Below are 26899 nucleotides of genomic sequence, written 5' to 3' on the forward strand. Positions count from 1 at the left end.
AGTTTTATTTGGTTTTTAGAAAAAATATATACAGTAAGTGGAACTTCAGTCTCTTAAATAGTTTTAAATTAAAAGTATGCAAAGTGAGAGGATGAGTAGACTCCCAAAGAACAATACTGTTTAATAAAGTAGCAAATGGGAATTTCTGCAGCAAGTCAAAAACATTTATAGGAACAACAGGAACTGAACAAGGGCAGCCTGTGGCTGTCAGCTTAGCCAGCTTGGACAACACAGTGAGGGGTTTGATCTTGCTTTTTTAGTCTGACTTTAAGAATGATTTACATATTTGCCTATGCTAACCACTATAGCTTTGAGTAAAAACATCTGAAGGTGGGGGTGGGGCCCTCCAGGGCCTATGCTCATAAGCTAGCAAGATGGTAACAGCAAAGGTCAAACCAGAGCTTGCCTTTCAGTTTGGTATCAGTTGGATTTAGACATATTATGATTCCTTGTCAGTCACAGCTCAACTGGTAGCAGATGTAACCAAACTCAAGGCTTGGAGTATTTTTTAATGCCATTGATTTTGGATTAGACCCTGCTTTCTCCTGGACATTCTTCTTAACGAGTTCACAGTATACAACAGTGTTTATGAAGCCATTTCAGGTTGGCAGCCATCTGACTCCTACAGTTTTGAGAAGCGAGGAGGCAGTAGGAGTCGCCTTAGTTTTGTTTCAACTCTGCCCTTTTCCCCAGTATACTATACACTCTCTATATACTACATATATAGGGACTCCAGGCCTACTTCTCTAGGAACACACATCTATCCCTCCACTGGTTCTGGGGCTTTTCAAGGAATCACAACACAAATCAGTGCGCCAGCCAGAGGCCAGGTTGTCACGGGATTTCCTGAGGAGCTTAAACGGAACCGGGTTATAGAACTGACACCAGCAGCCACCTTCGTTCCCTGCTGTTGGCTGCTTAGTAAGCAAGACAGCGAGGCAAACGTCATGAGCCACGTGGCCATGGGGTTTACAGACACCGGTCGGAGTGGGAGAGAGAGGTGAAAGGAAATGAGCAAATTAGTAGTAGAGCTGGAGGCTGAATTAGGAATGAGAGGAGAGAGATCGGTATTTTGTTCTCTGTTCATCTATTTCTTGCTTTGTTTTCTTGATGCAGCTAAAGATCTCTTTAAAAAGCGCCTTGTATTCCGGAGGTGTTGTGGTGGTGGGGGAACTGACGGGCTCTGGGGTGACAGAGGCTGGTTCCCAGCCGCTGGTGCCCAGCTCAGGCTGGGCGTTGGTCCCCGCCAGGTCTTTGGCAAGAGCTCTGGGGGTCTGCACAGCCTTGTGGGACAGGGAGTCCTCTCCCTGCTGGCACTTCTTCAGCAACTCCTCATACTTCACCTTCAGGGCGCTGTACTGAGTGTCCACTTCGTGCAGAAGGGAGATGCCCCTCTGCTTCACAGCCCTGGCCCTCCGGATGCAGGTCTCCTCGTGGCCCCTCACAATGTCCCCCCCGGCCAAGCTGCTCAGCACCGTCTCACTGCTGCTGCGCTTAAGAGGCCTTCTGTGTGCTTCTGGCAAAGGCAGGAACAGCTCCTCCAGCAGGCTCTGGCTGTGTTCTTTGAAAGGGGTGAACAGAGAGTCCGGCACCAGCTTCTCAACGCCATTCACGAATGGATGCTCCGACTGCAGCATCTGCCGCATCTCGGCCACCTCGGCCTCCAACTCCAGCGCCCGAGCGCGGTAGGCATCCGTGGCTCCCAGCTGCTGTTCCAGTTCACTGTTCTCCTTCAGCACAAGCCCATATTCCTCCTCCATCGTCACCCGCTTCTGCCGCTCCAGGCTCAGCTGGGCCTGCAGCATCGTCACTGTTTTCTTCAAGTGCTCATTTTCTTCCTCATCGGGGCTTTGCTGACTCTGTAAGGAAGTGATCTTCTCGGCAAACACATGATCATACACAAAGTGTCTAGGAGAAAAATGTTGAAAGAATATATTATGTAGGTTGACTAGGAATGAAAAGAGATTGATTTTTTTTTTCCAACTAAGTATTTTTGAGGAACTCTGACAGTTATCTTATTTATTTATTTATTTATTTATTTATTTATTTGCCTATTCCATACTAGGGCAGTGGCTAACACGAAATTATGTAAGGCTGGCAAATAAACACATGTAAGAAAACATAATTTTTGTGACTATTTTTTTTTTAACCATTAAAAGTACTTCAGAACACCTATTCTCAAAGCCCAGCAGTATGATGGATACCTTTCAAGGAAATTAGAATGGCCCCGTGGTTCTCGACTTTGTGCATCAGAATCATCTGGACAGCTTTTTACCTGCATCTAGAGATTTTTTTTTTTTTTTTTTTAAATGTATCTCTTTATTTTTTTTTTAATTTTTTTTTCAACGTTTTTATTTATTTTTGGGACAGAGAGAGACAGAGCATGAACGGGGGAGGGGCAGAGAGAGAGGGAGACACAGAATCGGAAACAGGCTCCAGGCTCTGAGCCGTCAGCCCAGAGCCTGACGCGGGGCTCGAACTCACGGACCGCGAGATCGTGACCTGGCTGAAGTCGGACGCTTAACCGACTGCGCCACCCAGGCGCCCCCGCATCTAGAGATTTTAATTTAGGCCTAAGGGCCTCATTGTCATTGCAGTTTGAAAAACTCCAAAGTGATTTGATGAAGGGTCAAGGTTGAAAACTACCAAAATGCAGAAGCTGGTCTCTCTCCTGCGTAGGGTCCTGGGCAACTTGTAACTGGGTTTATCTTTGTGATGATTGTATCTGCCCCTCCCTGAGAGTGAAAGTGTGAGGGCAGGAGCAGTGGTGTCTATTTTGCTCACCACTCATGTCTGGCATAGCACCTGCCATACAATAGGTGCTCAAGAAATAGTCCTTAAAGATTCAGTCTCTTAACTCTAAATTATAAAAGCATTTCTGTAGGCAAAAACCTTGTTTTGACATTTCAATTTTTTGCACCCTAATGTGAGGTACAGCCCCCAAATCTGTAGTCTATCACAAGTACTGCACCTTAATTTAAATGAAGACTTAACACATGAAAAGCACTGAAGTGAGCACTCCCAAGACTTCCAAAAATAAGCTTTTGCAGAATTACCAAGACTCAAGAACTCTATCCATTATATGTTTAAGTTAAGTGGTTTTGTTCAAACCACTGGTGGTCTAATAACCCAGTGGCATTTCTTAAAAGGGTACTTTTAATCTACTGGGATCCAGTATGTGTCCCTGACATGAGATGTCCCCCTGCTCATAAATGCCAAAGAAAGGCAGGCTCCTACTGGCGGAGGTCGTAGAGTTCCTTCAGACACGAGAATCTGGGTGCCGATTTCTCCTGGTCACACTTCCCCTGGCTCTTTCTTCCTTGGCCAGATGACTTCAACTCCTCCACTTGGCTCTGGAGGTGGTCAATGTTGGTTTGTAGGCATTCGATGGTTTCAGTCAGACTGTGAGGAACAGATAGAAGCCATTTGCTGCTGTCATATTAAATTAAGGGCATAAGCAGTGAGGAGAGATTAGTCGCCAGCCACTCAAACTGGGTTTTCTTAATTGGAAAGGACTTCTACTTAATCTCTATTCTCCATAAAGAATTAAGTTAAACCATACCCCGTGTTGACCCAAACCCTCTATGTGCAAGTTCTATTCTAGTTTATACTAAATGACTTACCCTAGGGCTTCCTCAATGGATTCTAGAAAATTTACCTCAGAATCTTTTGCTGTGAGGCCTTGCTGTCCGCAACTAGCTTTTGATTGGTTTCTTCCAGTTCCCGTGCTGTTATATCTAATTGCTCATAAACTTTTGCATGTTGCTCATTCATCTGCCGTAGGAGCTCCACCTGCTTGGTCAGATACTGTAAGAGAAGATGATTGTGACCAGGTGACACACTAGGCAGATAAAACACCTGCGGCGTCCCAACACCGATTCTCCGATTCGCTAACACCAACTGGGTAGCCTACAATTCAATTCGGACGCTACCTTCCTGTAGTGACCCCACAGGTTAGGAAGGGCTCAGTCCCATGAAACTGCCCCACTTCAGACACCAGTTGCAAGGCTCAGAGACCACCTGTACTTCTTTCTGACAAACTAGCTATAAATATGAGTGTTTCCATGACCTCCCCTCAGGTTCAGTAATTCACTACAACTCACAGAACTCAGGAAATCACTGTATTTACACTGACTGCTTTAAAGGAGAACAACTCAGGAAGAGCACATGGGAGAGATGCATAGGGCAAAGTATGGGGGTGCAGAGTGGTGCTTCTACGCCCTCTTCAGACACATCGCCGTCCCAGCACATCGATGTGCTCTGGTTTCAGGGTCTTCCTGAAGCTTCACTGCATAGGCATGACTGATTAAATCACTGGCATTGGTGACTGAACTCAATCTTCAGCCCCAGTCCCCTCCCCAGAGGTTGGGGGTTGGACTGATGGTTCTAACCCTCTAATAACATGGGTGTGTTCCTTCTGGCAACCAGTTCTCATCCTATCACTCAGGAAATTCCAAGGGTTTTAGAAGCTCTGTGCCAGGAACTGGAGACAAAATCAAATCTATGATTTTTATTATGCCACAATACTACAGGTTCATTTTATGAAAAAAACTTTAAATCCCAATTAAAGTACCTATCTAAGAGGAAATAAACATAGGCCATCCTTTATGTTTACTTCCCCTAATGCTTATCAACATCCTATTTATCATATAAGGCTGATCTATGCTTACAAAGCACAATACATACATAAAATTAAGATTCGACATGAAAATGTATAGGGAGCCTGATAATCCCACAAGAGAAAAAAGTATGGAACACATGATCAATGTTTAAGCAAAAAGACCATGTATTTTTTCTCTCTTTAGAGAACGTTAGATGATTTTTTGCTTGGAAAAAAATCAAATTTTCTTCTCTAAATGAGCTATCCTGGACCAAAAAATAGGGAAAATAACACTGATTTAAGCAGAAAGAGATATTTAGCTTACTAGGATTCAAAGACTCTTGTTATTTTTAATGCTGTGAGAAAAGTTATCACCACAATCCTCCTCACTCATAAAAAAAATTACCAGATTATTTATTCTGGTACAGCTAAGACTGCTTTCTAAATGGACCTTAAAAACACTTTTCTTGGGCTTTTTATACAACTATACAGTCGATGCTTGAACACCACAGGGGTTTCGGGCATCGACCCCCAGACAGTTGAAAATCTGTGTATAACTTCTGACTTCTCCCAAACTTTAATAGCCTGTTGACAGAAGCCTTACTGACAACAGTTGATTAACACACATATTTTGTCTGTTGTATATACTATCTACTATATTCTTACAATGAAGTTAGAGAAAATGTAAAGAAAATGATAAGAGAAAATACTTTTACAGTATTGTTCTGTATTTATAAAAAAAAAAAAAATTCTTGTGTAAATGGACCAATGCAGTTCAAACCTGTGTTGTCAAGGGTCAACTGTACAAATGTATTTGCAGAGCTGATAGATTTCCTTCAAAGACCGTGCTCAATGATTTTCAGTGGGCTCTTTAAACGACCATGTGGCAAAGTTGAAAAACAAAGCATAAATGACCTTTTTATTTTTTAATTTAGTTGTTTATTTTTGAGAGAGTGTGCGCGAGAGCACACAGAGGAGGGGCAGAGAGAGAGAGAGAGGGAGACACAGAATCTGAAGCAGGCTCCAGGCTCTGAGCTGTCAGCACAGGGCCTGAAATGGGGCTCGAACTCATGAACTGGGAGATCATGATCTGAGCGGAAGTCAGATGCTTAACTGAATGAGCCACCCTGGTGCCCCTATGTGACCTTTTTATATCTAATTATATAACTTGGTAGCAAGGTGTTGAGAAAACACTTAACTCTCCTAACTTCAACTTTCTCATCTGAAACTCTTGGGGCCAAAAATGTTTTAGAAAATTATTTAAATTTTAGAACAACATGGCACACACACCATACACTTTATAACATCCTCAGTGAGGTATGGGCAGCACCCTATAATTGAACACTAATATTTTAAACTTTTTTTTAAAGTTTATTTACTTATTTTGAAAGAGGGAGAGAGTGCAAATGGGGGAGGAGCAGAGAGAGGGGGAGGGAGAGAGAGAATCCCAAGCAGGCTCCTATGCAGGGCTAGAACTCCCAAACCACCATGACCTGAGCCACCTAGGCAGGCACCCCTTGAGCATTAATATTTCTGCATCAAAAAGTATGAATAAGGATCATAAAACAGCCTCACAGCAGTTTAGCTCAGAGTTTGCTGCCAAATGAATCTGCTGTAAACTTAAGAAAAAAAATCTTATTTTACAGAGCCTTTTGGGTTTGGAATTGAAAATAAGGAACTGTGGATCGGTTACTAACCTATCTTGTAGGGCTTGAAGTATTAAATAAGGTAAGTGAGCACAGGGCAGTCCCTGTAAAAGCTTGTGTTTATTCTTCATTCCCTCCACCCCCACCAGCTTCTCCAGGAGTCGGGCCTTAACCCTGCCCTCTGGCTGGCAATGTCCTAGTAGGTCCCGTCAATGAAGGGAAGGTATTCAATCTCTTAGGAACAAAGGTTTAGAATACAGGAATACATACAATAGCTACAGAAATTTTGCAAGCCGCTTTTATATCAAGTAGAGGCCTTAAGTATTCTTTGGGAGGATTCACAACAACCTGAAAAAAAGGTAACACATAGACCAGACACTAAGTATTAATTTACCATAGGAGCGGTCTCTGCCCGGTGACTAGAATATTCACATCCTCTGTAGGACACATCTGCTTTGTAATTTTTTCAATTCTCACAGAAATCTTGTGGTGGGCATTGGATCAACGAAAAGAGCCTGGTGGGAGGCTGCCATAGCTAAAAGCATAGGCTCTGGGGTCAGAATTTGAAGTTACACTTTACCACTTCTAACCAGGTGACCTTTGGCAAGTAGCTTAATTCTTCTGAGGTGAGATTTCCTCATCACCTACCTCACAAGGGTTGCTGTAAGATTAAAAAGAATGTGAAGGGGTTGGCGTGGTATCTGGCATATGGTACAACTACTCGATAAAAGGTATTCTCATCTCTACCTACAGTTAGTTTTCAAACTTTACATGTGTTAAGATTCATCTGGGGGATTAAACTATAGGAACCTGGGCCCCTTTCCCCTAAAGTTTTGAGTCAGTGAGACTGGGGTAGAGCCAGTATTCTGCATTTTTAGCAAAAACCCCAGGTGATATTAGTACGAGTGGTCAATGGATCACACTTACTAGAGGAATGTTGTTCTTGGACATGGAAAATCCTGGAGGTCTCCCCCCTCCCCTAACCTAATGTCTCTTTCTCTTGGGTCCGGGAGGCATCAGCATTCACTTAGATCAACAGTGATTCTTAAGCTCACCGTTTACCGCCTCCCTCCTTAGGACTTGTTTTAGTTGGAGCGCTCCACAAAGATGAAGCTGTATTAAACTGCTGCAGCAGCATTTTTTACCATACTTCCGGGAAATAATGTATGAGGTATCTTCACCTTGAGTGCTGCTGCCTAAATTCTTAGTCCACCCAAGTACTGACTCTTTGCAGATGGCTAATTTTATCTACCTTTAAAAAGCTTTTTAGGGGCGCCTGGGTGGCGCAGTTGGTTAAGCGTCCGACTTCAGCCAGGTCACGATCTCGCGGTCTGCGAGTTCGAGCCCCGCGTCGGGCTCTGGGCTGGTGGCTCGGAGCCTGGAGCCTGTTTCCGATTCTGTGTCTCCCTCTCTCTCTGCCCCTCCCCCGTTCATGCTCTGTCTCTCTCTGTCCCAAAAATAAATAAAAAGCGTTGGAAAAAAAAATTTAACAAAATAAAAAGCTTTTTATTATGGATAATTTCAAACATATAAATGCAGAAAAATGGCTTAATGAGGCTCCATCTATCCATCATCCACTTTCAACAGTTATCAGTCTTGTCACACCTCTACTTTTCTACTCTCATCTCCAATCATTTTAAGCAAATCCAAGACAGCCTTTTTTTTTTTTTTAAGCTTATTTCTTTTGAGAAAAAGAGAGAGAGGGAGAGAGAATCCCAAGCAGGCTCTGCACTGTCAGCACAGAGCCTGACACTGGGCTCGATCCCACGAACCACGAGACCATGACCTGAGCTGCAATCCAGTCAGACGCTTGTCCCACTGAGCCACACAGGCACCCCACACATCCAAGACATCTTAACTGAGGTATACAGATTCACGTATTTCTAAGAGAACCATTTTAACTACAATTTAACCATACCTAAATACCCCAATAATCCCTTACTATCAACTATTTATGTTTCAGTATTAATATTTTCCCAACTGTCTCTTAAATGGTTTTTCCAGTTTCACCGGGAAGCTACTGATTCTTCCTTATTTCACACATTTACCTTAAAAATGCAGAGTTGCCTTACTCTAAGCAAGCTCCCCCTTCTTTAAGGATGTGTTTTTCCTGCTGGCTCCATCTAATCCAGCAGTTCTTAACATGGGGTCCTCACACAGAATTGAGAGGGTCTGTGAACTTGGATGAAAGAGAAGTTACGTGTTCATTTTCTCTAACTTCTAACTGAAATTTAGCATTCTCTTTGATTTTGAATGGAGGCAGCAAGCCATCAGTAGTAGGACAGGGCACCTAGGACTTCATCACCAATAGAAATCACAGACATTTTCATATCATGTCAGAGAGGCTGCAGAAATCTTGATTCATTGGTAACACTCATCACTATTTGAAATTACAGTTTTTAGTCCGACATTAGATCCTAGTATTTTTAATTTTTTTTTTTTTACATTTATTTATTTTTAAGAAACAGAGTGAGACAAAGCGTGAATGGGGGAGGGGCAGAGAGAGAAGGAGACACAGAATCTGAAGCAGGCTCCAGGCTCTGAGCAAGCGGTCAGCACAGAGCCTAATGTGGGGCTCGAACCCACGAACTGTGAGATCATGACCTGAGCCAAAGTCGGACACTCAACCGACTGAGCCACCCAGGCGCCCCTAGATCCTAGTATTTAATGTATTAATAAAGAAACTTATCACTACATCACACATTCATTTTTTCAATGTTTTGACAGGCATTTCAATCTAACAGATTCCCTTTGTAACTCTATGTATTTTAAGAGGATCATCACACAGACCTCACTAGACAGCCAAAGGGACCTATGACATAAATTTTTTTTATTTTCTTCTATTTTAGAGAGAGAGCTCAAGTGGGGGAGAGGGGCAGAGGGAGAGAGAGAATCTTAAGCAGGCTCCATGCTCAGCATCGAGTATGGCACAAATTTAGGTCTCTGTTCAAACGTAACCTCTTCAGCAGCCTTTCCAAACCACCCCCTCGAAAGCAGCCCCCTTCCCAAGGCACCCTATTAATTTCCCTCAAAACAATGTAATAATAAACACCCAAATTGCATAGTTGTTAGTGTCCAGTCTTTCTAACCCTCCTTGAAAAGGAAAGCCTCTTCTGTATACCTAGTTCATTCAGCACAATTCCTGACACACAGTAGGGACTAAAAATACATTGGCTAAATGTCAATTAATTTCTTTTCCTTTCCTTTCCTTTTCTTTCTTTCTTTCTTTCTTTCTTTCTTTCTTTTCCTTCCTTTTCTCTTTCTTTCTTTCAAGTAGGCTCTACTCTTACTGTGGGGCTTGAACTCAAGACCCTGAGATCAATAGTCACATGCTCTACCAACTGAGCCAGCCAAGTGCCCCTAAACAGCAATTTCTAGACTTCTGGACAACAGCTGATTGTGCTCTCTACACAACTAGGGCCACTGAAATGTTGAGACACTTAACTGAAAGATTTTGAGAAGGGTCTTGGGTAAAGCCCTCTTGGGAAAAGGCCCTGTTAGCCACTAATTCTCTCCTCTCTAGCTCCATTTATAGATGTTTCTAATTTATTCCCGTGGCAAGAATACCTTCCAGTAATCTGAAAGACCTTTATAATTCCTACCAGCTATTATGTGGGCCCCAAGCTGTTGACCCCTTTTAAAGATATAATGTTCAAATTAGAGTTGTGGCCAACATAAAGGAAACAAGTAAATACGCAAATAAGTACAAAGAGGCTAGGGCAGTCCCCCTTCATCCACTGGGGATACACGTTCAAAGACCCCCAGCAGATGCCTAAACCATGTTTAGTACTAAACCCTAAATATACGACCGTTTTTTCCCTATACATCCATGCATACCTATGATGAAGTTTAATTTAAATTTGGCATAGTGAGAAATTAACAGTAACTAATAATAAAATAGAACAATTATAACTATATACTGTAACAGAAGTATGTGGTCTCAAAATATCTCATAGTCGTGTACCACCTTCTCGTGATGATGGGAGGTGATAAAATGCCCACAAGAGGACGCAGGAGTGTGACACAGCTGTTGGGCTAATAGTGACCTTCTGACCATCCATCAGGAAGAGGATCATCTGCTTCTGGACAGGGGCTAACCACAATAACTGAAACTACGGACAGTAAAACCACACACTGGGGGGTGCGGAAGACTAGCATGCTAAAAAAAAAAGCTACCATAAGTCCCCCTCATTTGATATATCAACCTGTAATAAAAACACAATGAGACCATTTACAAAGAGCTTGTGATGTTTTGGTCTTAGAGGATTTGGCTTTAAGAACAATCTAAAGAATGGCAGGGAGCTTGTTTTCACATGGTAGGAGTTTAATCTTATTATTATTAAATCAAAACTAATCAGAGAAGCCCTTTACTTCCCCCAAGAATCTGTAACAGATTACCTAACAAAGAAGTCTGAACTAACTTGGTCAGCAACTTAAAAGAAAAATTAATAGATCTCTCAGCAAGTTCTCATATAGGGCTAGAGAATCCAGACTCCATTTATGTGGAGCATAATGCTTTATGCTTGGCCTCTCAAGTTTCAAATTAGCTTTATCAAATTTTTTCTGAATCTAGAAGGAACCAGGTTAGCTCATTTTCTAACCTTCATTTAAAGGCACAGGTATGCTACTAATGTGCTGGTTTTCTCCATCCAGAATCTTTGATACACAACCTCAAATAAATTTGATGGGACTGCCAAGATCCCCAAATTCAAGTGGCAAAAACTGCTCAAGTACAAAAGTATCTGCCATATTAAACCGTGGAAAGGGAGACATTTAAGCAAAACATTGGGAGGGGAACATGAAAGTAGCAAAATCACAGGCAAAAATGTTAATTTTATAGGCAAAAGTATAAACATTCAAGTTCTGTGAGTGATCACATGCCTGTCTTGGAATTTACATAGAAGGTCACCTTGACTGTGAGTACAAGGTTCAGGTTATGCACAAAAGCTATAAAACAGGTCACCTTAACAACTGAGGCAACCCTTTAAAAAAGAAAGGCCAGCAGAATTATATTAACACCTATTTGCAATTGTAGCACCCCGACCTAGAATGCAGGGAAAGACCAACAACCCCAACTAAAAATGCGTAAGGAATGGAATGGAAATTTGGCTTTTTGGGGATTATCCTTATACTAAGGATTACAGCCCAAATCCTCTGAATTTAGAATCAAAATGACCTTCTACAATACTGAAGAAAGATTTCTTATTACCTTTGAAAAACCTCTTTTCCCTGATTAAAATATTTTATTTCCCCTGTAGGAAATTTAAGTTGGAAAAAAAGGGCATGAATATGAAAATAAAAACCATTTATAATATAATCTATTAAAAGCTTGGCTTGTTTTTAAGATCAATTTTCCAGTAATGGAAAAGGATTTATTTTTTTTCTGAATTAAGATTCTTTCACTACTAAAATTCTTAAAACATGGATAAACTGTGAAACAATTTCTACATCCAAAATAAAAGCAAACACTTACATAATCTCATCCCCTCAGAACAAGTCTGTACCAACGGAGTACAAGCATTCTTATCACCAAGACACAGTGGAGCAAACCGGACCTGAGAAGTAATTCACATGCCTCAAGTCTCTAGCTATTTGCCATAGAATTGAGGGCTTAAACCTCAATCTTCTAAGGCTGAAGCCAGAGCTCCTTCCATCTTCTTAAAAAAATCTCCAGAGGTGGAAACCCACAGCTTAGGAATCATCAGAAGTGGACTGCAAACTGTTTATCTGTCCTCTCTTAAGATACTGATTTCAACACGCATTTATTGATGATCTATCATGGATAAACACAACAACAGCAAAGGGAAACAAACGGGTGTGGGGAGGAGGGACTGAAACAAATCAGTCAATATAATATATAGAATATTGGTAAATGTAGTAAAGGAAGCATAAAATGCTTTAAAATTTCTAAGGAAGACATAACCTCTTGATGAAAGAAGGGATGCCTTGAAGGTCAGACCTTTGAGTGGGAGTGACAAGTCCTGTCACTGTTGGGAATCATGCAGATTTCCAAGCAGAGAGGCAACAAAACACAAGGCTGTAGGCTTGCTTCCGTGTTTGTAGGAATCTTGAAGAGAATCCAGTTGTGTCTGAGGGTGTCAGATCTCATTACTCTCTGAAGTACTCTCTCCTCCCCTCATCCAGGAGAGAAAAACTTACTGTGCAGATCAACACTGAATACAAGTGACACAGGCTGCAGGCATCTCTGAAGCCAATCATTACTTTCAATAGTTTAATATTTTTTCTTTTTTACAATTAATAACAATCTCTAAAAGAATACCGATCAATTTCTACTAGGATTATTTGAAACCTGCCGAGTATTTGAGAGCACATTTGTAGTTCTACTTTCAAAATACCCTTTGACAGTTTCTTAGTTGTCTATTTCTATAATGTCTATAATGAGTCCAGTTTGGAGGATTTCATCCTAGTATTATTACCAGTTCTGCAATATTGTTTATCCACTTTAAGTAGTTTGTACCAGTACTATTTTTATGGATTGTCTCATTTCAAATTTTTCTGGGGGTAGAGTAAAGGCTGACTTTCTGGTTTTCAATTACACCTTTTACTAACTTCAAAAAATGATCATGTATTACTTTTCTAATCAGGAAAACTCCCAATAAACATTCTGAAAAGTTAGCTTAAAACTTGTACAAGTGGGGGGCACCTGGGTGGCTCAGTTGGTTGAGCATCCGACTCTTGATTTCGGCTCAGGTCATGATCTCACGGTTCAGGGTTCTAGCCCCACGCTGGGCTCTGTGCTGACAGTGCAGAGCCTGCTTCGGGTTCTTTCTCTCCCTCTCTCTTTACACCTCCCCTGCTTACTCTTTTCTGCTCTCTCTCAATAATAAACAAACTACATAAATTTAAAAAATAAACAACAAACAAACTAAAAAATATTAAGAAAAAAAAGTGTCCAAGTGGGGGGCACCCAGGTAGCTCAGTCGTTTGAGCACCCAACTCTTGATTTTGGCATAGGTCATGATCTCATGGTTCATGAGATCAAGCCCCACAATGAGCATGGAGCTTGCTTAATATTCTCTCTTACTTTCTCCCTTCCTCTCCCTCAGCCCCTCTTCCTGGCTAACGGTCTCTAAAAAAAGAAAAAACAAAACGCTAAAAAATTAAAAAAACAAAAAACCTGTATGAGCCGTAAAGTTCAAACAGGCTAATCTAGGTGTTAGAATGCTGGTTAGTGGCAGTGACAACTGGCAGAGCTGATAATGTTCTCATTTCTTATCTGGGTATTGACTGTATTAATATGTTTACTTTATGAAAACTCATTGAACTATATATTTAGGATCTGTGTTTTCTGCATGTGTATTTCAATAAAAAGTTTACTTAAAAGAGAAAAAGAAACTGATAGAAGGTTTTAATTAAGGAAAGAGCCCTTATAAAGTTTAGGGGGTTCCTAAAGGTTACAACGATAAGAGGCACATAATTCCCTTTCAGTAGGGAATTAGGCTCTTTGGTTGCCCGCTTACTTTTATAAGAACATCAAGCCTACCTTGTTTTAGACTATTTCAAGTCTATGTTGTGATTTGTAAGTCTGCACAGGAGCAGATGTGAACTGAGCAGGCAACAAGGCCAGTTTGTGGGGGTCCTCTCACTGCTAAGTGGGCTTAACCAGCACTGCCATTTCATCCCATTTTGTCCCATCCCCATTGACTTTCATAAAGTGATTTACAAAAAGAAAGAAGAAAGCCAAGTGCAATGGCAGAGAAGTAATCTATGACAGTGTTGTTCTCAGCCAAAACACAGCTTTGGATAAAGAGTAAAATGATGAAAGCTACAATTCTTGGATCTAAGAACCAGGGGACTGCATGCTCTATTATGGAAACAAGAGATTCATGAAAACATTTCTGGAATACTCCAGGCTAAATTTATTTGAATAGTTTATACATGTATTTAATTTCATATTTATTTAACCATTAAGATGTGAACTGAGTATGAGTAGTTCATTTCCATTATGCTTTGCAACATCTTATAGAAAATAATAGATGGTATAGTGTGTTACTTATAGATTTGGAGAATCTTAAAGATCTGTGGATTTTTTTTTTTTCAGAATGTTAACAATCTGTCTTAATATTCCTCAATACAACAGGGAAAAAAAGGTAGAAAATAAGTAACTTAGATCATAAAGCAATCGTGTTTGTGATCTCCTACAGTGGTAGCAAATAGGCATCACTCTCTTAGTATGCAAATAATACCCTTTTTTCATCTATACTTGGGAGATATTCTAAAATAAGTAGCAGTTATAGAATTCAGTTACAATGAATTCAGGTGCTTTTCATAGAAAACATCAATACAGTGTATTAAGAAAATGCTTCTACACAAATACTAATAGACATATCTCACAGTATATGATAGTCTTCATAGACTACTTCATAGACTACTCTAGGACATCTTCTGATGAGTTGTAAAGCAAAGTCTACAACACAAAGCAAGTACGAATTCCTTGAGCACGTACAACATTTGGCTAGTTTTAACAGTTTTAAAAAATTTATTCTGGTATTTCTGGAGGGCACCTGGGTGGCTCAGTCGGTTAAGCACCTAACTCTTGGTTTTGGATCAGGTCATAATCTCACAGTTCATGGGATCAAGCCCTGAGTCAGATTCAGGGCTTAAGATTCTCTCTGGGATTCTCTCTCTCTGTCCTTCCCCCACTCACATGCACATGCTCCCTCTCTCTCAAAATAAATAAACTTTCAAAAAAATGCCTGGTTTTTCTGCATTTTTAGGTTTCTGACAAACTGTACAGTAATTACATCTAATTTTGGGTATGGCATCTTCTACACTCTTTTGATATAGAAAAGCGCTAAAAGTGGCAGCTGGTGCCTTTAATATCATTACAAGATACACCTTCCTAGAATGATAAAAGTGTATTTCCCACATAGCCAATCACATTATTGGCTATATTCATAAATCCTGATGAAGAGGCAGATCTACTGTATATATACATCTTAATTATGGCTACTATGTAAAAATAAGGATACTGAGATTATGAATTTGCCTTAGTTTTGATGGTAGATTTATTTGTATTAAAAAATTGAAGTTTGTGTAATTTTGATTGCTTAGAAGTCAAGGACTATATGTAATTCTATTTCTTTGAGTTTCTAGAACCTGGTTCAGTATATAATTAGACTCAGTAAGTTCTGATCACGGTTGGTTTTTTTTTAGAATATTTACTTGTTTATTGAGAGAGAGAGCACACTTGTGAGCAAGTGTGCAGAAGTTGGGGAGAGGCGGGGGGAGGGAGGGGCGGGGGGCGGAGAATGAATCTCAAGCAGGGTCCTTGCTATCAGCACAGTGGTGGGGCTTGATCTAATGAACCTGTGAGATCATGACTGGAACTGAAATCAAAAGTCGGACACTTAACCAACTGAACCACCCAAGGCGCCCGTGATCACTGTTCTAAGGTCTTTTATACTCACACAAGAGTGCTGGTTTTAATGTACCAATTTGAAGAGAAGGAATTGTAATTTAAGTGCAAAGCTTTTTAGGGTGGGCATACGGGGGGGTTGGAGCATGGAGAAAAGTATTCTAATCAGACAACTGTCAGGTTAATATCCAAAATTATCATCTTTACAGTCACATGACTTACACACAACTGGGCTACTAGAATGGGACCATTTATAAGACAGCACCTTGCATTTTTAAAGCCTTAATCTAGTGTATTTCATTTTAGTTTGTTCAACTAAAGGAAAAAGTACTCTTTTAATTTTAAAAAATCTATTGGGGCGCCTAGGTGGCTCAGTCGGTTAAGCGTCCGACTTCAGCTCAGGTCACAATCTCGTGGTCCGTTGAGTTCGAGCCCTGCGTCGGGCTTTGGGCTGATGGCTCGGAGCCTGGAGCCTGCTTCCGATTCTGTGTCTCCCTCTCTCTCTGTCCCTCCCCCGTTCATGCTCTCTCTCTGTCTCAAAAATAAATAAAACATTAAAAAAATTTTTTTTAAATCTACTAAAAATGTAAATAAATTAAGATCATAGCAGGGAGAAAGAAATATCTATTTTATGGTTAATTTTTTTTAAGTAAACTCCACCCACAACGTGGGGTTCAAACTTAAGACCTGAAATCAAGAGTCACATGCTCTACTGACTGAACCAGTCAGGTGTCCCTGATTAATTCTTTGAATGGCACAAGAAGGTTTTTTTGTTTTTGTTTTTTTTAAGTTTACTTATTTATTTTGAGAGAGAAAGAGAGATTGCAAGTGAGTGAGCACGAGCAGGGGAGGGGCAGAGAGAGAGGCAGAGAGAGAGAATCCCAAGCAGGCTCCGCGCTCAGCACAGAGCTTGACTTAGGGCTGGGATCTTACAAAGGTCAGATCATGACCTTAGCTGAAATCAAGAGTCGGATGCTTAATTGACTAAGCCACCCAGGCACTCCTGAATGGCATAAGAAGTTTAAACATATTATGAAATCAGGTAATATGATTTAAATTTTTTTCCATCTAAACCCAAATTTAGGATGGAGTTTGGCAGTGGTTAGGAGAGGGGCTGTAACCAAGGAGGGAGCCTCAACAATGTGGGTATTTTTACTTCAGCTGGGTGGTGGGTACATAGCTGTTAACTATATTATTCTTATACCTCTTGGCATATCTGGAATATTGCATAATTCATTTTTTAAAAGAAAAAAGTAAAAAATGAAGTATAATATGGACAACTTTATTGTGCTTCACATACTGGCAAATACTGGACCATTTACTTCTAATACACTTTACCAAGGGTGAAGAGAGAAATTTCTTTCATCAGACTTCTATGTTGGGAAAGCATAAAGAAAATAGAAATCAACCTCCCCACCCTCTCCAATGGTTCTTTGAAAGTGCAGAACATGATTGGTACAGTAACAGCAACAGGCCATACCTCAAAGCGTAACTCTCTTAATGAGTAAATTACCTCAATTTCCTGTAACTGCTCCTGATTGGTTGTGTACATCTGCTGAAGAGAATCCTCCAACTCTGTGTTCCGATCCAGTAATGTCTTCCCAAGTTCAGCAGCAAGTTGGAGATCTAGCACAACAAGTCAACAAGCACAATAATGCAAATGATCACACTTCAACCTTGTATATAACCCAGTGCCTAAAGTAAGAATGAATCAAGGGGCACCTGGGTGGCTCAGGTCATGACCTCATGGTCTGGGAGTTTGGGCCCCACATCGAACTCTCTACTGACAGCTCAGAACCTGGAGCCTATTTTGGATTTTGTGTCTCCCCCTCTATCTCTGCCCCTCCCCAACTTGTGCTCTCTCTTGCTCTCAAAAGTAACTAAAACAGGGGCGCCTGGGTGGCTCAGTCAGTTAAGCGGCCGACTTCAGCTCAGGTCATGATCTCACGGTCCGTGAGTTCGAGCCCCGCATCGGGCTCTGTGCTGACAGCTCAGAGCCTGGAGGCTGTTTCAGATTCTGTGTCTCCCTCTCTCTGACCCTCCCCCGTTCATGCTCTGTCTCTCTCTGTCTCAAAAATAAATAAACGTTAAAAAAAAATTTTTTTTTAATAAATAAAACATTAAAAAAAATTTTTTTTAAGAATGAATCAGGACCTAACCCAACACAAAGTTTCAGTCAGATCCCAATGGAAGGAAAAATGGCACAGAAAGAAACCAGAGTTCTATTTAAAATTCAGTTGAACTGGGTTCCTCTATCCAGTAATGTACACTGTTATATACCTTACTTGTAAGATGGAGATGTATTTATTCATTCAGAAATGATCATTCATCACAGTGACCTCTAACATAATAATTATTTGCTCATGGACTGGACTTATTCATATCATCGTCTACTTTCTTCTAGAAGATCTTTACGCCAAAGTACAGGCAGATCTTTCAATAGTTTCTAGAGTTCCCATGAAATCTGGCTGTTGTGAATCTGTCAAAGCAAAGTATGTATTACAGATCCTGAACTCCTAAGGAGACTAAAATTAAGTCAAAAAAGGGAAAAACTGGGGTGCCTCGGTGGCTCAGTCGGTTAAGCATTGGACACTTGATTTTGGCTCAGGTCATCATGGTCTCAAGGTTTGTGGATTTGAACCCTGCACTGTCACTGTGGAGCCTGCTTGGGATTCTCTCTCTCCCTCTGCCCCTCCCTCCCCCTCTCTCTCTCAAAATAAACTTAAAAAAAAAAAAATCAATAATAATACCTGCTCCAGGTCTCTCATTTTTTTCTACCTCTCTTCATGTCTTTCTCCAAGATGAGCACATCAGATAAGCAACACAGTGAGTTTTTAAGGTAATTACATGTCCATAGCTTATACTTTGACTTAACACAAACCATATTTCTATTTTATTTTTTTTAATGTTTTATTATTTATTTTAGAGAAAGAGATAGAGAGACAGAGCGTGAGTGGGGGAGGGGCAGAGAGAGAAGGAGACACAGAATCCAAAGCAGGCTCCGCACTTTGAACTGTCAGCACAGAGCCTGATGTGGGGCTCGAGCTTACCAACTGTGAGATCAAGACGTGAGCGCAAGTCAGACGCTTAACCAACTGAGCCACCCGGGAGCCCTACCATATTTCTATTTTAAACCTAATTTTCCAACTCTCTCTCTTCTTAGGCATATATGTACCTAAGACAAGGTTTGTTTGTATTATACACAATACCCAAAACAAAAAATTTAATGATACTAAAATGGACAATAGTTCTAATATAAGTAACTGAAACACCTATCTGCATAGTAAGTTTCATGGGAGGTCCTTCAATATAGTGAGAAATGCACTGAACTGAGTAGAAAGGTCTGAGGTCGAGTTCTGACTACCATTTACCAGGTTAACTCTTTCAATATGGTGACTTTAAAGGTCCCTACACTTAGTATTCTTGTGTAGAGAGATGATGGTCCTATCAGTGTAAGATTATAAAAACCAAATGAAATAATATATAAGGAAGTACTTCAGAAACTAAGCTGCATACAAAATCAAAGTATTATTAGTATGCATTGGTTCACAAATTAATGTTTTTATTGCTAGGCACTATGCCAAGTTTTGGCTACAGAATGGTGAATAAGATGGATGAAGTTCCTGTTATCCTGACATTCCAAGAGATGAATGGGAAAAGTCAGACAGTAAATAAGTAAATAAATTTGCCAAATGTGATAAACACTTTTCATTCATACATGCATGCATACGTTCATTAATACCGGACACTGTTCTGGACATTAGGAATAGAAGAATGAACTTAGCTAAAAAATTCCCTGCCCTCATGAAGCTTCTTTCTATTGGGAGAAACAGCATGATAAAATATAAAATAGATAGCAGTAAGTGCTGGGGCGCCTGGGTGGCTCAGTCGGTTAAGCGTCCGACTTCAGCTCAGGTCATGATCTCGTGGTCCGTGGGTTTGAGCCCCGCGTCGGGCTCTGTGCTGACCGCTCAGAGCCTGGAGCCTGTTTCAGATTCTGTGTCTCCCTCTCTCTCTGACCCTCTCCCGTTCATGCTCTGTCTCTCTCTGTCTCAATAATAAACGTTAAAAAATTTTTTTAAAAAAAGATAGCAGTAAGTGCTAAAGAGAAAAAATGTATCGAGTTAGGGGGATGTGAAGAATGTGGATGTGGGAGGTTGAAATTTATGAACACGCGACCAGGGTGACATTAGAATTAAGATGTGGGGGCACCTAGGCAGCTCAATTGGTTGAGTGTCCAACTTCGGCTCAGGTTATGATCTTGCGGTTTTGGAGTTAGAACCCCGTATCGGGTTCTGTGCTGACAGCTGGGAGCCTGGAGCTGCTTCGGATCCTCTGTCCCCCCATCTCTCTGCCCCTCGCCCACTTGCACTTGCTATTCAAAATAAATATTAAAAAAACAAAAAGGACTAAGGTGTGAAGGAACTGAATAAATGACCCACCTAGATCAATCTAGAGGACCACCATTCCACGTAGAGACAAAACAAGGCCAAAGGCTCTGGGAGGAAGTGTAATTGGAGCTAACGAGGCTGAAGCGAAGTGTGCATAAGGGGCAAGAGGGTGACAAGTCAGAGGGGCTCCAAGGTTGCCGGGCCAGCTGGTATAGGACCTAACTAAGAAGGTCAAGATTTTGGCTTTTACTCTGAGTAAAATGGAACCCAGTGAAGGCTTTTGACAGGATGAGTGGCTGCTGTGTGAACAGACTGAAGAGATAAAGATGGAAGCAGGGTGACAGGAGATACTGCAATCATCTCGGTAGGAGACGGTGGTGGCTTGGACCACAGTGGAGGAGATGAAGACAGGGGTAGGAATCCAGATATGGTTTAAAGTGGAGCTAAAGAGATTTGTCAACCAATTGAATGTGATGTGTGAGGAAAAAAATAGATTTGGTGATCATGAACAAAGGATCTATTTTAGAAAGAGGTCACAAGAAAAGTCTGAGGGGATATTTTAGCTGAGGCTTGAAGAGTGAGGAGTAAAAAAGTGAGACAGGCACTCCAACAAGAAAGAAGCTGGCACAGTCTGCAACCTGACAAGAAGCCAGTGTGATAGAAGCGGGAGAGGGAGAGCGGGAAGAGATGAAGCTGGACCGTAGGCAGAGCATACAAGAGCTTATAGCCCATGTAGGGACAGTCTAAATTTTACTCTAAGTATGATGGAAAGTCACTTTACTTAATGTCAGAAAATATTATGAAAACAATATTCATGATGAAAACAGGGAACCTCACTACATATGCTTTTTAATTTTTAGGGGCACCTGGGTAGCTCAGTCGGTTAAGCATCTGACTCAGGTCATGGATCTCATGGTCATGAGATCGAACCCCACGTTGGGCTCCGTGCTGGGTGTGGAGCCTGCTTGAGATTCTCTCTCACCCTGCCTCTGTCCCTCTGGTGCGCTCTCTCTCTCTCTCTAAAAAACAAACAAAAACCTTTAAAAACTTGACTTTTAGAGGTTGACAAGTTTTTATGTTTATTCATTACCATCGACATTAAAATTTAACCTAAAGTGGTAAAAGAAAAGCAATTAATTTTTGTTATGTGGTACTGTCCACTCGAGTGCATAATTAGTATTCTACTTGATTAGTTTTTCCTCATTAGGAAAAAACAAAGTAGCAAAACCTCCCAGACACCACTCCAGCTCATTTTAAAACATCTTACACCCATTTATAATAAAACAGTATATATGTTGGCAGATAGGTGTTAAAATACATTTTCTCATGATTTAAATATTAAAAAGCCTATTAATGAACTGAAGACTTCAGATAACAAGTCCATGAAATAACATCTTCTATTCGCAAGGCACAGAACTTTACGAACAGCTCAAAGCACTTAAGAGATTAATCTTTCTATCTTTTCAAGGTATTTAGTCCAGATTTTCAAATGAAACGACCTGAAGCACAAAGATGCTACCTGACTGACCAAATCTACATGGTGAGTCACCGCACAACAGCAACTACTGTCAACAGCTTCTAACTTCGCTTACATCATACTCCACATCTTTATACCAGGAGGCCCACACACCACTTTGTTTCGGGTGGAGAGTAGATTTCCCTCTATGAGGTACTTAATCTTTTCACTTGTTTTTATAGATGGCGATGAGAAGCCAGAGTTGAGCTACTTGGCTTTTACTGCCTGTTCTGCCAGTGAAATCACATACAACTCCAGGCAAGTTAATATCTTGTTTTCACTAAATGCAGAAGGAACTATGTACCGCTGGCAGAGGCTTTGTACTCATAGGGTGTGTAATGTGTATACACAGCCCTCCCCCACCCCCCCACCCCCACCAAGAAGCCACTATGCTTATCAAAGACAAAGCATATAAACATTACCTAGACATTACTTAAATCTCTCCTGGCCTGTTGTAAGGTGGTAATTCCTCACTGGGAAGGACCAGAGACTCATCAAAGGTGTTCTTAACTAGCGATCAAAACCTGAGCCAAAACCTCCTCCAGAATCAAGGCTAACTTGTGGCCATCTTCAACTACTTTCATTCACTTATGAAACTACCTGCTACTTAATACGCAGCCAGGAGCAGCTTTTCTCCTCCTGCTGCTGCAGAAAGAGATGTCAAGCACAGCACGCTTCCAGTAAACAGCAAGCAGAAAATAATTTGAGACTTGCCCTTATCTCAATTCTTATTTCCAGTTAAACAAAGCCCCAACCTGGTTCGGTAACCTGAAGTCTCAATCTCCTAAATATTTCATAGATGTTTAGGATAGAATTCCGGCAAAAACAAGTCTCAACTACAAGTAAGTGTCTGCGAAGTCACACGGCATAATAGGATATTACTTCATCTGTTAGTTTAAAGACAAGGGTCTTTTTTTGGTCTTAAAAAAAATTCATTTCCTGTTGTGTAGCATCTGGCTTCCATAACCATAAGAAGCCAAAAGCTGGCAGGAAGCCCAAGAAGCATTTCTAAATAATTAGTGGGGGCAATGGGAGAATGTTCAATGTCCTTATATTTTAAAGTAAGACACAAAAGGATACAATATCATTTTGAAGCTTCATGCACCTGATCATCTCTAGTTTACGATAAGGATTTTCATTAAGAGATGGTCTTTTCTAAATCCTATTGAACTTACTGAGCTGATCTAGGCAGCCACTAAAAATACCACACACTGGGGCACCTGGGTGGCTCAGTCGGTTGAATATCTGACACCAGCTCAGGTCATGAACTCATGGTTCGCAGTTTCGAGCCCCGCGTCAGGCTCTGTGCTGACAGCTCAGAGCCTGGAGCCAGCTTCTCATTCTGTGTCTGCCTCTCTCTCTCTCTCTCTGCCCCTCACCTGCTGGTGCTCTGTCTCTGTCTCTCTCAAAAATAAATAAAACATCAAAAATAATAAATAAAAATACCACACATTTCCTGCAGGCTTGAGAATTACAACCTATCAGTATCTTCATATGTTTAATATTTTCACTAATCAATCTTTGCACATAATAATCATCTATTTTAACAGATAAACTGTAAGGTTTAAACCTACTCAGCCCTATGCCTTAAGCAAAACTACCTCTGGCAGCTGAGTGATTTTTTTTTAAAGGCTCTTTCTTCCAGAATTCTGAAACCTTTAAATTCCACTGCTATTATATTTTTAATTGACTTCAGTTTTTCATGAACCATGAGGACAACATATTCCCATGTTAGCTGAAGACTGCAGCAGTAATTCAACAACATTAAGGCTGAAAGCTTTTCCTATTACAAAATCAGATGCGTCATTGGGTGATGCTTCTGTGTAACTCCTGTTGCCAACGTTACTATAATTGGGAAAGCAAAAAAGCCTGAATATAAACATCAAGAAAAATGATGGTGCCAGTTTTAATGACCCTTCAACAATGATTCAGCAAATTAGTTGTGCACTTGGAAAACGTACTCATCATGAAAAGAAGCAGAAGTCTAAGGATTCCTTTAAACTAAGATTTCATTTGCTGATCCATATAGTAGAAACTTGAAGCGTTATTCTAAGCTTGCACAGCTCACCAAATGACAATTATAATAGCAGTTGGACTGAAAGAAAACTTAGTCTCTGAAGTCTTTCCACCTTGTTCTCAGGCACACATTTCAAAGCAAGCACCATCATTACCTGCACAGAAGGCTCCTGCTGTCCCAGAAAGGATCTTACCCATAGAGATCATTGTCAGTATTCTTACTGCGCCAACTCAGCTCGCTGACAAAAGACAGTCTCTTTATCAAAGTGTTCTGTAAAAGCAAAGGTTTTCTCCTTCTGCCTGCACAAGCTTTACATGTTTCTAACAAGGTATAAATGGTGGACCAGAGCCTTCTGAGATTAGAATTTTTCTGCAATTTTCATTTAAAAAAGAATGCCCCACCAAACTTTGATACGATCGATCTACTTAAATAATACTTCTATTACTAAAGGAAACAAATTTGTAGTTTAATGACTTTGAGAACAGGATCTTAAAAAGTTGTTTTAGGAGCTCTCTCCAAACAAGGCTTGCTCAGTAAAGTTAATAATGAGGATGTTAAAAAAATAAATGTCCGCACTTGATAAAAATCCCACTAGATGTGTTTATCAATCTGCTCAACAGGACAGACTTGCTCCCAAACTGTATTTAGCAGCAAATATCTACTAAGGGCCTACCATGCACCAGGCACTGTAGCTGGGCACACACCAGGAGGCAACATCTCCAGGCTTCTCTAGTAAACAGATTCCTACACTGTCAACTCCAAGGGTAGGATCTTATCTATCCTATCTTGTGGCCCCAGTGCCTAGATGAATACCTGGCACAGAGTAGATAATAAATTTTTCAGAAATTAACACACTTAAAAATTCATTAGAAGTTTAGGTATTTTTTAATATATAATTTTTAAAAACTGGGACAGGGGCGCCTGGGTGGCTCAGTCGGTTAGTTAAGTGTCCGACTTCGACTCAGGTCATGATCTCACAGTTGATGGGTTTGAACCCCAGCTCTGTGTCAGCACAGAGCCTGGAGCCTGCTTCAAATTCTGTATCTCCCTCTCTGCCCCTCCTTTGCTCACGCTCGGTCTCTGTCTCTCAAAAATAAATAAAAATGTTAAAAAAAATTTTTTTAATGAAAACTGGGACAAAGCTATTCTTTAATTCACAGTGCAGACGTCATTCTTTCACAGGCCTATTCGTAAGTTATGACTTTTGCAATTTCACACCTATTCCTACCCCCACGCACTTGGTTATGACATACAGGGTTGTCAAAGTCCACTGTAATAACAGATGTAAAAGTCTTCTGAAAAGCAGAGAACAAATTCCAAATGCAAACTGACATTAAGGAGGTTCAGACCTGTGCTCATTAAGGTTTCATTAAACTTGAACATCTGATGACTTTGTTTGGGTTAGAGGTTAAAGAGTTCCACATGTAACCCCAACATGTTACATTTGCTTCTTGTAGATTTAAGTATTACAACTTAAATCTGCTCTTAACAACTTCCCACAGGGTGTAAAGTGTAGTGTGGACAAAAGCACCTGATGGAAGAGAGACATGAAAACAGTTTGAGAGCCTCAGTTCACCAAATATTAAAACTGAGCCTCTATTTTGTGATCAGTGTTATGCTAGATTTTTTAATAAGGGCCTATACAGATCTATGCTTGCTAAATAAAAATATTTAGCTTCAATTATACAAACTGCTTAAGGTATTGTAGGGAAATGTTGCAATGGTGCAGTATTTGACTCATTAATCCTAGAGAAAGTATCAAACTAGGCCATCAATCCTTATGGGGAATTCTGAAAACGGGTTTGTTAAAATGTAAGACAAATTTGCCTTGTGGATATTGGGAACATGATGGCAAATCATGCACTATAGCCACTGAATAGCTTGGACTATGTAAGTGAGCTTGTGAACCACTTTGGTTCAAGTGACTGTCCACGAAACACTTAAAAAAAAAAAAAAAGAAAAAGAAAGAACAAAACCACCTCCCCTCTCAAAAGAGTTGCTTGTCTTGTTTTCCTTTTCTAAGTACAAGCTACTCAAGCCTACACCCTTCCCCACCTCCACCCCAAGTTCAATGATTAGCATGAACAAGTATCACCGCCATTTAATATTCAACTAAATGAGATGTTAATTTGCAGTGCCGTTTTAGAGCTGAGAAAGTTGATTTGCACAGAATTGCAGAAACCGAAGATGCCTGGATAAAATTCCTAAGGAGTATTCGGTGTGCTGGTTAAAAAGTTTGCTCTGAAGTTCGGAGTGGAATCCTATCTCCCCCAGTAACAGTATCCATAGCTTGATGGGAAGACTAAATGGGCATCAGTGTTAAAAATCCACAAAAAGTGTTCCCTAATTGCAAATGCTCTCTATTAATATGCAAAAAAGGGTGGGGGCACTGCCTCCAAACTGAAGGCTGCTTTAACATTTTTCTTTGAGCCATCTTCAGCAAGAAATCCGAGGCAGGCCCAGATCTGAAAGCCTGTTTGCAACTAAAAACCTAGATGCCAACTAGGAGAAGTGGCAGAGGCAGAAGTGCCTCAAGTCATTTTCACTTGGCATCTGGTGTACGATGCATTAGCAAAAAAAAGTTTTTCAACCTTCTGACACCCAACTTAAGAAGCTGTAAGCCGGTGATAAAGGAGAGATAAGGTCTGGGCAGTAGCTAGGACTCCTCGTTGTGAGTGTATGGGTTCAAAAATTCTTGCCCCCACGCTTGACTTGGGGGAGGTCACTTGGTGGTTTAGCCTCGCTTTCCTCATCTGGGAAATGGGGACAAGAGATGCTGCTCTCCAAGTAAGGCGTCGGGCGGATGAAATGGGAGGGCCCGGCACCGTTCCCGCCCCCCAGCACTGCTACCCCCAACACCTGCAGCAGCTCCCACCGGGCGTGGGCCGGGGGTCCCCCTGGAGGTGCGGAGGGGCAACCGGAGCTTCCAGGTAACGCGGGGAGGATTCAACCGCTAATCGGGGAGGCGGTCCCAGCGGTGCCCGGCGCAGTTAGCACCCCACACGCAGGGACGGTGAGGGTCACTGAGCAGAAGCGGCCTCCCGGCGGGCTGGGCACCCTCCCGGTCCCCACGCCAGGTGAGCGCCGGACATTCCCGCACCTGACGTCCGCCAGCCGCCAGGGAAACCAACTTTTTAACGGTTTCGCACCCGGGAGCCTCCCTCTCCAGGCCGCCCGCCCGGGGAGCGACCGCGCCCTCACCTTGCTGGAGGTCCCGGTGGTCGTACCACGGCTCGTCCTCCTTCATCTCAAACTCCTCCACCAGGTTTTCCGCCAGCATCTCGACCGGCTCCTCCGGGGGCAGCGGCCCCCGCCGCCGCCGTCCCGCCTCAGCCGCTGCCCCGGGCGCT

General features: G+C 41.3%; 1 protein-coding gene across 1 annotated transcript; it reads right to left on the reverse strand.

The window, feature by feature from the left end:
• Positions 1 to 26899, reverse strand: CDR2 (cerebellar degeneration related protein 2). Its single transcript, XM_030300577.1, has 5 exons — positions 26751 to 26899; positions 17139 to 17251; positions 3659 to 3807; positions 3238 to 3402; positions 1 to 1908 (listed from the first exon to the last, which is right to left on the reverse strand). Exons 1-5 carry the CDS (start codon positions 26827 to 26829, stop codon positions 1044 to 1046), a joined length of 1371 nt encoding a protein of 456 aa, XP_030156437.1. The 5' UTR covers positions 26830 to 26899; the 3' UTR covers positions 1 to 1043.

This window comes from Lynx canadensis, chromosome E3 (assembly GCF_007474595.2).
Source record: "Lynx canadensis isolate LIC74 chromosome E3, mLynCan4.pri.v2, whole genome shotgun sequence".
NCBI lineage: Eukaryota > Metazoa > Chordata > Mammalia > Carnivora > Felidae > Lynx > Lynx canadensis.

Excerpts from the sequence above, each read along its gene's own strand:
- CDR2 (XM_030300577.1), bottom strand. The coding sequence starts at position 26,829 with ATGCTGGCGGAAAACCTGGTGGAGGAGTTTGAGATGAAGGAGGACGAG. Across the intron at positions 3,808-17,138 it reads AGCAGTTACAGGAAATTGAG|TATCTGACCAAGCAGGTGGA; the intron begins GTAATTTACTCA and ends CTTCTCTTACAG. Across the intron at positions 1,909-3,237 it reads GAACTCTACGACCTCCGCCA|ACACTTTGTGTATGATCATG; the intron begins GTAGGAGCCTGC and ends TTTTTCTCCTAG.